The sequence below is a fragment of the Acanthochromis polyacanthus genome, chromosome 17 (genome assembly GCF_021347895.1).
Source record: "Acanthochromis polyacanthus isolate Apoly-LR-REF ecotype Palm Island chromosome 17, KAUST_Apoly_ChrSc, whole genome shotgun sequence".
NCBI classification, from domain to species: domain Eukaryota; kingdom Metazoa; phylum Chordata; class Actinopteri; family Pomacentridae; genus Acanthochromis; species Acanthochromis polyacanthus.
The window spans coordinates 26,325,750-26,340,893 of record NC_067129.1 but is presented as its reverse complement, the minus strand read 5'-3'; the positions used below and the strand labels follow the sequence as shown (position 1 = coordinate 26,340,893).

General features: G+C 40.7%; 1 protein-coding gene across 1 annotated transcript in view; it reads left to right on the top strand.

The window, feature by feature from the left end:
• The window catches only part of ywhag1 (3-monooxygenase/tryptophan 5-monooxygenase activation protein, gamma polypeptide 1), a 23,165-nt gene extending 9,656 nt beyond the window's left edge, over positions 1-13,509 (top strand). Inside the window, exon 2 of the mRNA XM_022206000.2 lies at positions 11,378-13,509. Coding sequence (XP_022061692.1) covers positions 11,378-12,034 — 657 coding nt within the window. The 3' untranslated portion in view covers positions 12,035-13,509. The remainder of the gene's footprint in view (positions 1-11,377) is intronic.
• Positions 13,510-15,144: the final 1,635 nt, after the last annotated feature.

Below are 15,144 nucleotides of genomic sequence, written 5' to 3'. Positions count from 1 at the left end.
GACATCTATGTGAAATGGACAAGGCGGGATGCTGAATGCTGCTACACACAGGAGACAGAGGAGAGTGATGCTACGGTCGATGAGCCAATCGGCATCCATCGCTGTACACTACGGATTTTGTTTCGGTAAAATATTCTTTTGATAGTTTTAATTATTATTCTTTATGTATTTTTTATATTGTAAATTATTATTTTTTTTAGATAAGATAGGCTTTATTGATCCTACAGTGGGGAAAGTTCACTGTTTGGCTGGAAAATGCTTATTTTACCACAAAAATAATTAAAATAATGTAGCGATCGCAGACCCGGTCGTTATGATTGAATGGTTGTGCTGCAATGCACCATGGGAGTTTAGGGTGTTGGGGGTTTGAATTTCATTATTGTGGTTTATGTTTGAGTTACAGTGTTATTAGTGTCTGTGTTTTATTGTGGTTTAGTCAGCCTAGTTAGTTTATTTAAATGTTAAGTCCGTAAGTGTGAAGTGTTCGCTGCATTTTCTATTGTGTTGCTGCCTGTGTTTGTCAAATAAAAGAGTCTGCCAGTTGCTGAGCATATAAGGAAAAAATCCTTCCTCCAGCATTGTTGTTCAGTGCAGCTTGCCACAATAAATATATAAAAATACGTACCGCAATATCCTGCTATATAGCAAAAAATCTGCAATACTAAATGCAATTTAAAAATCCACAAAACAGTGAGATCGCGAACAGTGAACTGCAATATGGAGAGGGACCACTGTACATGTTTACAGTGTTCCATAAAGACATTATGATTTACCACAATGCCTGCAAAATGGAACAGCTAATTATGCAAACAAATTAGGCTTTAAAGCTGTAAAAACAGATGTTTGTTAAAGCACTGAGCTACACATCATAACTGTATTACAGATTGCATTTTCTAGCTGTAGTGAGTAGAGCTAGACCCGAATATCCGAATATTTGTTCGCTACGGCGGTATCCGGATATTAATTTTGGTATCCGAATATTCACACTCCCCCAACCCCCGACCCCCAACCCCGGTCAGACGTTACCGGGCGGAACGAAAATTCGGCGTTACTGTCTTCCCTCCGCCTTCGGCCCACATCGGCTCATCTCGGCTCATCCCTTCGTGTTTGTTACCACCACCCGAACGTCCAGGTGGCTGCCGACTCTGACGTCACGCTTCACTTCGTTGCATAAACACAAGACAAGATGCCGATGACCTCCGCTGTTTGGGAATTCTTCAGTTTAACTGAAGACAAAACGAAGGCAGTGTGCAAAATTTGCGTCCTGGAGACCAGACGAATGGATCCGAATACTCAGGCGGGTCTCCTCCGGTCCGGGAGACCAGACGAATGGATCCGAATAATCGGGCCCTCTCAGCCACATCCCCCCCACATCCCCCCAGTCGGACGTTACGGGGTGGACCGAATATTCGTCTTTAATAGGGCCCGAATATCCGGAGACCAGAAACCACTATTCGGGCCAGCCCTAGTAGTGAGTGATCCTGCAGACTCAACACGAATGTTGTGGGTGTAGCATATGCTTGCTGTAGTGCGGGTGGGGCTGAGTGGTCAGCATCATGCATTGTGGGATGAGTGCAGAAATATATATGAAAATGTGACATCTTGTTATTACTACACTATCAGTATGCTGTAAATGTTGAGAGTGTAGTCAATACAGCCAGTATGAGATGGTATACACCAATAAATAAACTAAAATAAACTAACATTTCTCATGGGGATTGTTACATAAACTTTACTGAAACGCCAATAAACAATTCCGCTGTCACTGCTACGCTGACGTCTGACAGTCCATCATCTGATTTGTCTGTTGCTATGGGAAGCAGCACAAGCTGACAGAGAAACAAGCAGGGTCTGTAATATTTCTACCTACTTTGACTTCTCAAAATCCCTGAAATACCTGTGTCCAATCTTTTGCTGCGGGCCACATTTTCAATAGAAAACATTGCTGTAAGTGGTAGTGGTTGGAATCTGCTTAGTGGTAGGTATGAGTGGGAGATACAGTGAGATCGAATGAGATTCATAGTCTCAACATGTGTTCATGATGTGAACAGAGGCCTGTTTGTTATTTATTTTACACCTACAATGACTTTCATTTTAAATTAATAAAATCGGTGTGCTAAATTAGGAAATTCACTTCTGACCCCAGAAAATGCCTTCTCCTGTCAGTCCCCATTTTTTCCTGTTGTCTAGTTGATTCTCACTTCGTAGTTTTCGCCTGGCAGGCCATAAGAAGCATCAAGCTACTTTCTTTCTGAGGCAAGAACATACTCCTAAACCTCAGTCCAGTTATGAATGCAACCAGTGTCATCTCAGGACATTTCAGGATGGCCCGTAATGAGTCTTGACTCAGTGATGAGTCACAAAGGCGCTACAACTACAACGCCCACTGTACCCACCTCCACACACCATAATCTGGTTCATTTCACTGTATCCTAGAGCCTTACTTACATGTGTAGCAATACGTGCACCTCACTTCAGCACCTCATTATCCTTTATGTGTTCTCTTTCTTTTACTCACTGTCACAGAGTGTGGGGACATTAATGCTAGCTGTACTACACAGCACCTCATCGGCACATCTAGCAGACCTCTGGTTAGACTGTGCTTCTAAAGAAGGGAAGAACAGCTAGAACAGTACTACATAAGTAGGGAACATTCATGTAGCTTCTTTGTAATGAGTGAAAATGTACAGTTTGCCTGCTTTTACTACATTCACTTTTCTCTGCCCAAAACTCCACATTTATACCAAGTTACTCCACAGTTACTTATTAACTATCATTCAACAAATCTACCATTGTATTCTGGAGTCATTGTCACTCTGATAACTCTCCAGAGTTGTAAAATCCTCCTCCTGTGGTCTGATAAGAGTCCATACATATAAACCTGTTTGACGAGCTTGACTTCTACGATCATATTACATCGTCTCACCACTGCTTGAAGAAACATGCCTCCATCAACGCAGCTCTTTGCATTTAGTTTTAAAGCCCCCACCACTCAGTATAAGGTTTTTGGTTGTTACTTATTTTGAATGGTTGACCTTCAGCATAGCAACTGATGTATGTGCAGAGTCTGACACTGAAAGGTAGTTTATGGTCTAAATGCCCTATTACTCCTAAGTTGAAAATCTTCTATTTCAACATTCAGATGAGATTCTCTTCATAGGTACATGAATGCCATAATGAGACAACAGCAGTTTGTGCTCATATCCATTACCTACAGATGATAAGCACTGGATATGAGCCAAATGGATACTTAACAGCCAGCAGGTTGCTGATCATATGTTTAAGTTAGTTCAAAGCAGCTTAGCATTACACACAGAAGATACAAATGTTTGACCTTTTGTCTATCTGGATGTAGTTAGTTTGGTTATTTTCTGCACTTCCAACATTCAGTTCATTTTATGGAAATTCCCTAGCTCCCATAGAGCAAGCCTACAGGTCTGGAAATCCATGTACACAGAACATGTCCTAGTTACGGTTAATCAAGTATGACTTGTCTATGAGGAGAAAAGAAAATTCTAAGAGCCATGTTTGAACTGATGTAGTTTAGGGGGTGTTTTAACCACATGCTACACAAGCACATCTGCAGAAATTAGAAGATCTTTCAAGTAAAGTCCTGCTGTTCATATGTATGAGCTTTTTCAATGGGTTGTACTAAATAGGCTAAAATTTCTTTGAAAAGGATGTATGTTCAGAAGTTCAATAAATTTACGTAATTTTATACGAGGACACAATCACTTCTCAATATTAATCACTGTGACTGTGACACAATTACAAGGGCACTGTAATGCATACTTGGAAAAACTGATGTGGGCACATTAAGTGTTTCTTTTGAAAGATTTTCAGGCTTCAGTGACAACAGGATCTGTAGATGTTTCTAGCTTAGAAAGGTCCACTTCCTCTTATAATTTGAAAGTTCTATGTTTCTAAATCCCCTCACAGTTTAAATTTTGAAGAGTGGTTCATAGTTGTGGAATGAAATATCATACCACATTTCATGTTTGTGGAAGAATATATGAATTTTTTTCTGCTTTATTGCTTTGGCACCCTAATGTGGATTATTTGTTGGGGATTTTCATGCCCCTGAATGAGTTTACAGGTTTATTACAGACCTGGAAAGTATAAACATCTTGAGGAGATTTGGGTTCCTAGAATATGGGCTTATCCTAAAAATATAAGTGTGACAAGTCAGCATGGACCTCTCTGACAGTCTGTGATCAAGTACTAGTAATGCAACTGTACAATAACCTCAGTACGGCCATTCTGCTAGTAATGCTAATGCTTAGTCAACATTTCAGAAGTATTCAGTGATTCTAAACTGTGAAATGTAAAGAAAATCCAGTATTGTAGTAGCTGTATACAAAATAATCTTGAATAAAAAATGTATAGCAATGTAATATTATCATACTAAGTCAGCTCTATAGTTTGTGCTTCCATAGCAGTGAATAAGAAGATCACTTTTGAGTTTCGAAGCAGAACACATCTGGCTCTGACAGCTAATCAGGAAAATATGTTGGCTGAACACTTCAACACCCAGTTTTGTTGATAAGCTATTACCTACTTAAATTAGTATTTGACATGTTCATGTACTGGCATGTGATAGAGCTTTTTTTGTATCTTTCAGTTTTAGCCCCCTTGTATGTTGCCTGTACTTGCAGTGAGGCTCCACCATAGTACCCTAAGTAGGGTTTCATTCCCTTTTGAGTAATCAACCCTTTATGCACTTTATATTTGGGTATAAAGCTGTAATCACTAAAGCACTACTGTCATATGTGGTAATGTAGCAACAAAGAGCTATTGGAAGCCCCCCTCATCACATCGTTACTGAAGCACGTGTACACTGCCTTGCTTCCCCCTTTTCTTAGCACCAGACTCTTTGTGGCTAAACCAGAGCTAACCCTATTCACGCCACTAGTGACGTCAGGTAGTCTACGGCATCTTTGTGCTTTGCTGCCTGAAAGGGGGTCTACAAGGGGGTTGTCACATCAGGTTAGGAGAAACTGGGTGCAAGAGCAAATGAGCAAGGAGAAAACAGAAGGCAAGCAGGAAACAGAAGGGGGGGGGGGGGGGGGCTGTGGGACTGTGGCAAGCCATCATTATGCCGACTGTACCCTATGAAATGAAATTGTAAGGCAGTGCACACTGAGTTAAAACTGAGGCTCTACTTAAGCCCAACACTGTCCCAGCCCTGCAGCCCTCGTTGTGTTATTAACGAACACTGCAGAGAGCTGTCAAAGAGGAAGTTATTGATAGTCCTGCCTGGTCTTTGTTTGTATTAACACTCAGTTCTTTGGAAGTTTGACTGCCTTGTGTAAGGATGAGTCACGAGAGAGCAGGCGCAATTGATGAGCTTTATGGGTAGACAGAGCTCTATTGTCATCACCGCACCGCAGCTTCCGTCAGGGCTTTTTGCTCGCCCTGCAGCCTTCTGAAACAAAGGCAGCCATGTTTGTACAGATGAGTTGTTTAGGCCTTGTTTTTCTGACCTCTCTGTTGCTCCAGTGCTGACCCACTCTTGCTGGTTGCATTCGGTGTAAGCCAGATACTCGTTTACGCTAATTGTAATTTAATGGACTGAGATGTAGAGTGCGGAGGCTGTGCTTCAGGAGGAACTGATGGGGGGGCTGGGGGACTTTCTTCCAGGCTTGTAAGTAGGATTGTTATGCAATAGATGTCATTTTTATTGTTGGCCTGTCCTCATCCTCCCAGTACAAAGGTCATTTCTTTTATGATAGTTGTACGTTTTACAACCTCTTGTGTAGAAACACTCCTTAGTGGACATGTGTAAACCTGTACAGCTCTGATAGTGGGCTTGTGGAGGCTTCAGTGTTCACTGCAATCAAGAAGGAAGTTTGTACTGATGGTTTTAATTGTGTTAAAAAATATGAAGTTTGAACTTAAGATGGGCCAGACACAACAGGAAGTAAGATTACTAAATTCAGCTAAGTTTAGTAAGGGGCTGTCCCATGAAAATCCACTGAAAGGCCTAGTTATGGTCCCTTTTGTGAGTTCATGTTGTTTCTATAGTCATTCCGAATGGTTACTCTGTTAAAATGAATATAAAGCCAGACACCATAGATGTAACAACACACATTTTCAGACAAGTTCTCAAAGGAAACATTACTACAGTAGTAGTATGTAAGGCTGTACATATGAAATATCCTAGCTGGTCATGGTATGAAGTGAGAGTACATGCTGGATTGGTGACTACAGAGAACGTCGACACCGATACAACCTACCAATGTCAGAAAAGGGGCTTGTGTGTTGAAATTGCTTAAATTTCAAAGCAGTACATCCACTAATTGTGTTTTTGATCATGGTGATCCTTTGCATGAATTGAAAGGAACCATGGAAACACTGAGGCAGGCTGACTTGCATCTGTGTGAGTCTGAATTTTTAGGAATGTTAGTGGTAATATGCCTTTGGAATTTTGCTGTAGTTTCAACAAAATCCAATTCACAGAGATTGATCATATTGTACTCTCCAGTCATCTGGTATTTATCCAGTCCATTCTGGCCACGCCACACTATCATTCCGCTGTAAAGGGGACGGGTGGGGGGATGTGTGTGTGTGTGTGTGTGTGGGGCTGGGTTTTGGGGGGGGGCTCTGCCCTCTACTTGCTTTGTATTCCTGTAAACCAATCACAGTCGCCTTGGGTGTTGGTTGTTAATTTATGTGAAGTGCATTTTGAAAATGGTAACATGCTCTTAACAGAAGGGAAAGACAAAGCTGACTAAAAAGAGCTGCCAGTAGCTTATACCAGCAGATAAAGCTGATGGGAATGCCATTAGTTTTACAAGTATTTAGTCATAAACCAATGACTAAAATGAGTTGAAATTTTGACCCTGTGATGGTAATAGGGGAAAATTTAGGGGTTGTCAAAGCCAGTAGGAATTTTTTCCTCAGGCACTATGAATATTCAATTTAGATGTCACTACAGGCCATACCAATAGTTGTCAAGTTATCAGCTTGTGGTGACAAAGCAGGGGGTCCCCAAAGTCGATGTGTTCATTCGGTGGGAACCATGACAGTCAAAATGAATTTATTAAAATATTTCTCTCCAACTCAGAAGTATCAACTGTTTAAAAAAATTGATGGACTGAAAAGTGGCTAACATTTAGTTCAAAAAAGGTGCAGACCTTGTTTATAGCAAATTTTAGGTGGTCAGGAAGGGCCATGGAACTTTCAAAATGGGCAGGGTTAATCCTCTGGGCAGCAGCACTAAAAATGTTAGGTTTAACCATTGCCACTTATCCTCAGCCACTATGCTTCGGCTTTCACCAAATCGTCAGCCATGTCAGCATCCTTGCCATGAACAGCTTGCGGCCAGTATCTTCAGCAGCGATAGTAAGGCTCACACAAACAAAAGAGACTTTGCAGTTGCCATGGAAACTGAAGATTGCATCACAGGTTGCTCTTTGCCCTCCACTCCCTCCCTTTTATAGCTCAAGTGCAACCCAGACTGGCTGCTACTTTGTGTCACAGAGCGCAAGAATTGCAGTGAAAGTTGGGTGGAGATGTATGTCAGATGAGCACATGTTTAGTCATACGTTTGTTTCAACAGTGACTGTAGTAACAACTGGAACAGGGATTAGCAGCTGCTGTGTGCCTCTCCAGTCTAAGCACAGTGACACAGCTACTGCTAGATCAGAGTGACTGTGATGCACCTCAGAGGTCACAGGTTTAAGTTTTCCACTGTGTGGAGCTTCAGTGTCCTTGAACAGGACACTGAAGCTCCTCCTTGTGTCATGGTTGCTGCATGCATACTATCAGATGGGACAATGTCTTTGTCATACTGGTTATTAAAAAACCTCCAGTAGGGACATGTCAGTGCATTTTAACCACTGACACACTAGAATGTGACCTAGCTGAGGGGGTTAGGAGAAGACAAAAAATACATGATGGTACAAAAACAAAGCTAAAACACTTACCTGTAATGAAACAAGTAGATATAAAAAAAGTCTTGGTTCAGACTAAAATATCTCATCTATTAATGCATTTATTGCTATTCAGTTTTCTACAGACATTCATGATGAATCCAGTTGACTTTGATTGATGATTGAGGTGAGGACTTGGATGTTAAGCACCACCATTAACAATGACATTTTGCGTTTTTAGTGAAAGATATGAATAACTATTGTTTAGATTAAAAGTTGTTGCAGATTTTCATGGTGCCCAAAGGATAAATCTAGCTAACATTCCACTTTGTGCCAACAGCAGGTCATGGTTTTCATCTGTCTCTTATATCATTACATGTAGTTGAGAAATTTACACACAATTTAGTCCCAAGACTGTTGGTTCCCAGGTGTCAACTTTTCAAGTAGCACCAAGATGAAGTTGACTTGTGGTTTTGTGTGACATGTCTCCACAACCATGAGACAGAGTGCCATTAGTAGACATATTTATGTTCCCCTTAGGATAAATTATAATAAACCTTTGTCCCACCCTGTTAATTATTAAAGCATAGTTTTATACCTTTCACACAAGACTAAATTAATGCTGTACCCGTAACACTTAAATTTAATATGTGTAGTTTTTCCCGACATACAAGAATTTTTCGCACCCTCAAAGAGGTTTTAGCCAATGACAAAATGATAAGAGTTGAGCATAAAAATATCAACAGACATCTAAACATTTTTATTGTAAAATGGTTGGAAATAACTGCAGAATGCATAGATTTCTGTCAAATAAGGTGACACAGTCTCAGTGCCTTTACTGTATGTATACTTAAATACTTCTGCAAAACTGATGAAACTCCCATCAACTTCAGCTGTAGATTGTGTTTACACCATGGTGTCTCACTGAAGTCAAGCTAGTAAAGCTTGACCTGTTAAGAGATCAGGACACATATGCATAAAACAATGGTTAAGGTGCAATATTACTGCGGTGTATGTACTGAATATAGTTCCTCCTGTTTACCCAAAGATTGTTATTACATAGGTAAATGCCTTGTTCATTAAGTCACATACTCTCTATATTTTGAATGTATGTGTAGTATCACCGGCTTTATTAATGGAACAGACCTTTGTATGTAGCAAAAGTTTAAAGCCAGCCCTAGCTAATGGGCTTTTGAAACACTTTGTCCCCAAACACATTTTGTAGTTTTCTTTTTCTTGGTAAATAGTAGAAAAAGAAAAAAAAACAGCATATAAGTAATTCCAGCACAATCCCATCAGTGTTAGTGTAGTTTTATGGTGACCAGTATAGTGTTCAATGTGGGCATTGTGAAGAGCCGTTCCACGTGATTGGCCAGGGCCCCCTGCTTTGCCTTGCTCATGGAGCTGAATTCTGTGCTGAAAAAGAAAGTAACAACAGGCTTTATACTCCGAAAAGGTCTGTAAAGATGCCTCTGGTGCACAGTCCCCGTGGGGTATAAAGGATTAAATCCTCCAGCCAGACACGACCTCTCAAAACAAACAAAACCAGCTTTCAGAGCTGCGGACAGCCAATCAGTTGTCACCTCAGAAGATGATGTCAGTTTGGTGGAGGTGTGGCTTACTCTGCTGGATGCAGGGACTGCTGTCTTGGCTATAGCTGAGATCATCCTGAACTGCATTTGTGCCGTTCTTTATTTGTATGTGTAGATTCTACAGCACATCGTGACTGCTGTAGCTTGACATATGCAAAGATAGCTGAATAGCTTTGTGGATAATCATACTTATCAGAATGTTATTGCATAACACTAAGATGTATATTTACTTGTGGTGGGACGCCATTTATAAAAAATGTATCTGATAAATTAGAAGCTTTGTAATTAGTCGCGATTATTTGCATCTTTGTCAAATAGCAATATCTGACACAAGCAAGGTTTTTCAATACTAATAAATTTTGCTTGTCGACTGAATTGATAAATAGACATATACATAAACTCAAACAACAAAAATGTTTGTTTCATTTATATTTATCTGCATCTTTCATCTGTTTACTATTTTCACAGATTACTGCAGACTCAAAGTAGCCTAGCCGCGCTAGACAACCCATGGCAACGAATTTAATTCTCTGCCAGGGTAGGTCTAGTTACCCTCGGTAAGCCTCGAGGTTGGATGCTCCTAAAACTGGCCGACGAATCACCATGAAGTGTAGAGTCAGAAGGCGGGCGTAACTAAGTGACGACAGAGGCGTGACGATTCTGACAGAAACAACCGGAAACAACTAGCCTAGCCGCGTTAGACAACCCACGGCAACGAATTTAATTCTCTGCCAGGGTCGACAACAAAAACGACAACAGTCGTTGAGCTCCATTAGCACCGACTCTGAATAGTCTTTCTGTTAACATGTCTGTAATATACTTGAGCTTCACCCATTGACTGTATAAATAAGGCTTCACCAAACTACCGCATCCTCTGATTTCCGGCGCTCTATGTCAACCTATTCGTTGCGCTGATTGGTTGTATACCTACCCAACTGCTGCAGAGTGATTTGAAAGACAACCTTTTAGCCCGCCTCCCTCCCTGTCGAGAGTTCCTAGACCCTTGTGTCTTCAGAGCTGGGTCTAGCGCGGCTAGGCTAGACTCAAAGTGCAATTATAGTGATTATATTCAACATTTTAAGACTTTTTGAAAACTCAAGTAGTCTATTGTGGGCTGGCTACACTGCTTGGTAGCACCAGGACTGTTGTGACCTCAGGATCCATCAGTTTCTCACATCCCATTCATTATCTGTGTGAAGCGCACCGTGTTGCATGCTGGTTGTATTGTGGTACACGTTTCCATGCAAGCAGTGTTCAAGGAACTGTCTGCCGTACATTTGCCTAAAGTAAACTTGACTTCTACTTTATGCAAATTCAGTGCGGTAAATGGAGGTCTGACGAAAGCAAAACTTTCATAAAACGTCTCAACTAGCCATCGTTGAACTAAAACCAGGACAGATTCAGCAGCTTATTTCGCGCCTCAGATTCTTTCAGAAATACTTTTAACTGAACTGTTTTCGTAATACAAGAGAAAGTGTGCGACTGGGCGGCCATGTTGGTCCGACACATCTACCGGACTGAAGCTGAAATCACTGTCATCTGAGCACGTAGTGGCCTGCTAGTGACCCGCCCACGAAGCGGGCAATTTTCAGATGTGGCACGTTCTCATGCCAAAAAAATGAATTCTGTGAACATGTACCATCAGTGCTTACAGTGTATCTTCTTCGCAGCTGGAAAACAGATTTTAGGTGCATTTCTGCCACCTAATGGGCTGGAGTGTGCATTAGTGTTACCAGTGTGCCAGAAATTGGGGAACTGAGACGAGTGCAATTAAATGTTATTTTTTCTGTAATTAGTTAATCGAAATTAACGCGGTAAAATCCCAACCCTAATATTTACATATCTGAGATGAATATAACATAGGATGAGGCTAATGGCTGCATGTTCTTTCTTTCTTTCTTTCTTGTTCAGGTCACGGAGCTGAATGAAGCACTGTCCAATGAGGAGAGAAACCTCCTATCTGTTGCCTATAAGAATGTAGTTGGAGCAAGGCGCTCATCCTGGCGTGTCATCTCCAGCATTGAGCAAAAGACGTCGGCCGACGGTAATGAGAAGAAGATCGAGATGGTGCGGGCCTACCGGGAAAAGATCGAGAAAGAGCTGGAGGCGGTCTGCCAGGACGTGCTCAACCTCCTCGATAACTTCCTGATCAAAAACTGCAACGAGACACAGCATGAGAGCAAGGTGTTCTACTTGAAGATGAAGGGCGACTACTACCGTTACCTGGCTGAGGTGGCCACAGGGGAGAAGAGAGCCACAGTGGTGGAGTCCTCTGAGAAGTCCTACAGCGAGGCCCACGAGATCAGCAAGGAGCACATGCAGCCCACCCACCCCATCCGCCTGGGCCTGGCGCTCAACTACTCTGTCTTCTACTACGAGATCCAGAATGCCCCGGAGCAGGCATGCCACCTGGCCAAGACCGCCTTCGATGACGCCATTGCCGAGCTGGACACCCTCAACGAGGATTCCTACAAAGACTCCACTCTGATCATGCAGCTGCTACGAGACAACTTGACGCTGTGGACAAGCGACCAGCAGGATGACGAGGGAGGAGAGGGCAACAACTAAAGAGCCTAAAACCTCATTCTGCCAAAACAACACAACACGCGCGCTCACAAATGATGACAAAATAATAATAATAGTTCAAAAATTCTTAGAAATTTAAAAAAATGGGAGGGTGGGGTGGGGGCAGAGGGGGACATCGGCATCCAATCTAGCCGATGGTAGACGCGGCTGCTGTTCTTTATTTTTCCACAAATTGAAAGTGAAAAATAGTACGAGGAGGGAAGACAATTTTAGTTTGAGAAATAACCTACAATTGAAAAGAAAATACAAGAATGAATTTCCCTCCTTGATAGCCTCTGCAGCATTTGCCAAAATACCACTTTAGAAGCAAGAGGTATGTCATTCATCACAGTGTGACTATTGGGTAACGTTACCTTCACACTGGCAGAGACTGGTCTTATCGCGTAAATGAAGCTGAGCTGTCTTATTGTATTTGGTGAGGAGTGGAGCATTCAGAAATTCAGTCTCAATGCTTGAGCAGCAAGAAAATTAGAGTAACCTTGAATGTCATGGCCTTGCTTGGAAAGAAAGGAAGACAGAGAGGGAGTGAGTCAGAGCAGACAGGTTGCAGAGAGGAAGAAGGAGCTGTTAGGGGTGTCATTGCGTAAAACTTCAAACATCTTTAGTTGCACCGCACCCATGATCGTGAAGTGAAAAGCAGGTTGTCTCTGTTATTGACAATAACATGGAAAAAAAATGTTTTTGTTTGCTTTGTGTCAGGTATGTGTCCAGCTCAGTCACACAGTCATACTGTAACTAAAAATACAAATTCATGAAGTAAACTTAGTGCAGCTTGTCCCTCTCGTGTGCTGATGTGCTTTATTAAATAAATTAACTGTTTTTGGACACCTAATTCTTATTGTCAGTATTGTCGTTACTATAACAACTTCTATTGGATCCTCATGTTTGTGGGAAACTATTTGATCTAGATAGCAGAATAAATAAAATGAATGAAATTTTAACAATGTGTTAATTGAAAATTTCCACCGGTATTCTCCAGTTAATGCTATCTTCATAACATTCGGTAGGTAGGAAACGGCACCTGGAACCACAGACCCGATTAGTATCATTCTTGGACAGAGCACATACAATGTTAAATTGGAAGCTGAAAAAGCGGGTGTGAGGTTTGTGGATTTACTTTGTCTTCAGTTTCTTCTTGGTCAAGAAATTGCACCTGCCTATTATACTGTTTCTTCAGTGTAAGATGATAACTGCTCCAATATTCTCCATAATACAATATTGTGCATGCTGGTGATGTATTTATACAGTAGCTTCAATTTATTAACTTATACTGTAGATGTTATGTATTCATATGAACATGGAATTACTAGACCTTAATTGGATTGTTTTCTATTTATTTCTTTTTATTGCGATTGTTAGCTAGACCTTATTTTAATCTGTGTTTTCTTTACTCCATTTGCTGAAGTACGCTATACCAAAACAGTGATTGTTAACAATAAATTGATCTGTTATGGACATCGCTATGGTGACATGCAGTTCTTGGTAAGGGGGACAAAAAGAAGACAACGTATTGGTTCCTAATGCTCATCTATTGTGTGCCGTCGAGAACCTTTAATTTGCTTAATGCTCTCACAGCGCCGACTGACCAGGCAGCTGCGTTTACATGGACAATATGTCATTCAGTCTGATCAGAGTTTTTTGTTTGCGCTGTTCTTTTCAAACAAGCGGCAACCTCGGCAGCACATAATTCTGCAATGTTTAAACAGAAGACCTTTACAGCTCTTTAAGAAAGTAAACCTGGTGCCCTTTCCTCCACCAAACACCAGGAGGAACACAATGAAATTTCAAAGCAAAGACTGAACATATAGAGATCAGGAGTGGAATGTGGGGTAAGAGAGTGCAGAAATAATATAATTATCCCAACCAGAAAGAAATGGTATGGTCATGTGTTAATATTTTACTATTAAACAAATTATCAAAAGGTTTAGCCTTCCAGTCCAATCCCAGCACAGTCTGATTAAGGTGGTTACATGAGGTGTTTTTAGCCTGACTGGCCTTTAATTCCAACTAATCATGGAATATTAGGGTCCATGTAAACAAAGCTGTTTCAACTAAGTGAAACACCGTTTAATCAGTGCAACAGAGGTAAGGAATATTATGTTGCAGTGAGAACATGCTTTAATCCAAAAGCACAGAAGCTTTTCCAACAAAATGTTTAAATTATGATTCCAATTTTGGATAACAAGGCCTCTGTATTAATATCCTTTATGGCATTATTTTAATGTAAGTTAAAGAGCTCAACAGAAAAATACAGCTTGCATAACATTTCAGATTGAGAGAGAAACTGAAGTGTTCAATAACAGATGAAAAATTATGTCATATAATACAGACAGCATTCAGAAGTTTGGCATATAGATGCAAAAACAGGTGTTACATTCCCACTTGCATCATATTTAAAAAAATTTTTTTACTGGATACTGGCCACTTAGGAACTACAATAGATTAGCAAAAAAAAACAACAAAAAAAAACATTTCGGTCTTGAAATATATTGTATACTTACCTCAGCAGAACATGAACTGTGATCTCTTCACATGGGTCAGGAAAAGTCTGCTCCACTGACCTAAAACTACAGTGTCTCTGATTGGATACCTCAGTGAACCAACCTTTAATTTAGGCCATCTGTTTCTTCTTGTTTCTTGATGATTCCTGAGTGAATTACTTCCTCTCGTGATATTGTTTTTGTTTCCCCATCAGTGCTTGCCAGGAATCAAGAGACATTTAAAAGGAAATGATTCCCAATTACCAAACAAGACAAAGAGTAAACAAATGTAAAGTGTGTGAAATGGCTAGAATGCCATCTAATCATTATAAATAAAATGCAGATGATGGTCAGCAGCAGAACATAGTGTTGGTTGATTAGCATCGCTGACTCTTGGCTAACTGCTCTTTCACCAAGAACTTATCAAAAGTAATGCTGCTCCATTTTGAGCCTCAGATACAGATAATTTAAAATATATTAGTCATATTAAGTAAAAACTAAGTATAGTTATGCTAGCAGCTCCACAAGGCTGTACTTAAATGCACTTTAAACAACATACTAATGTCAGCTAAATGCTAACATGCTGGCAAAAGGTACATTTTCCGCCTTCAG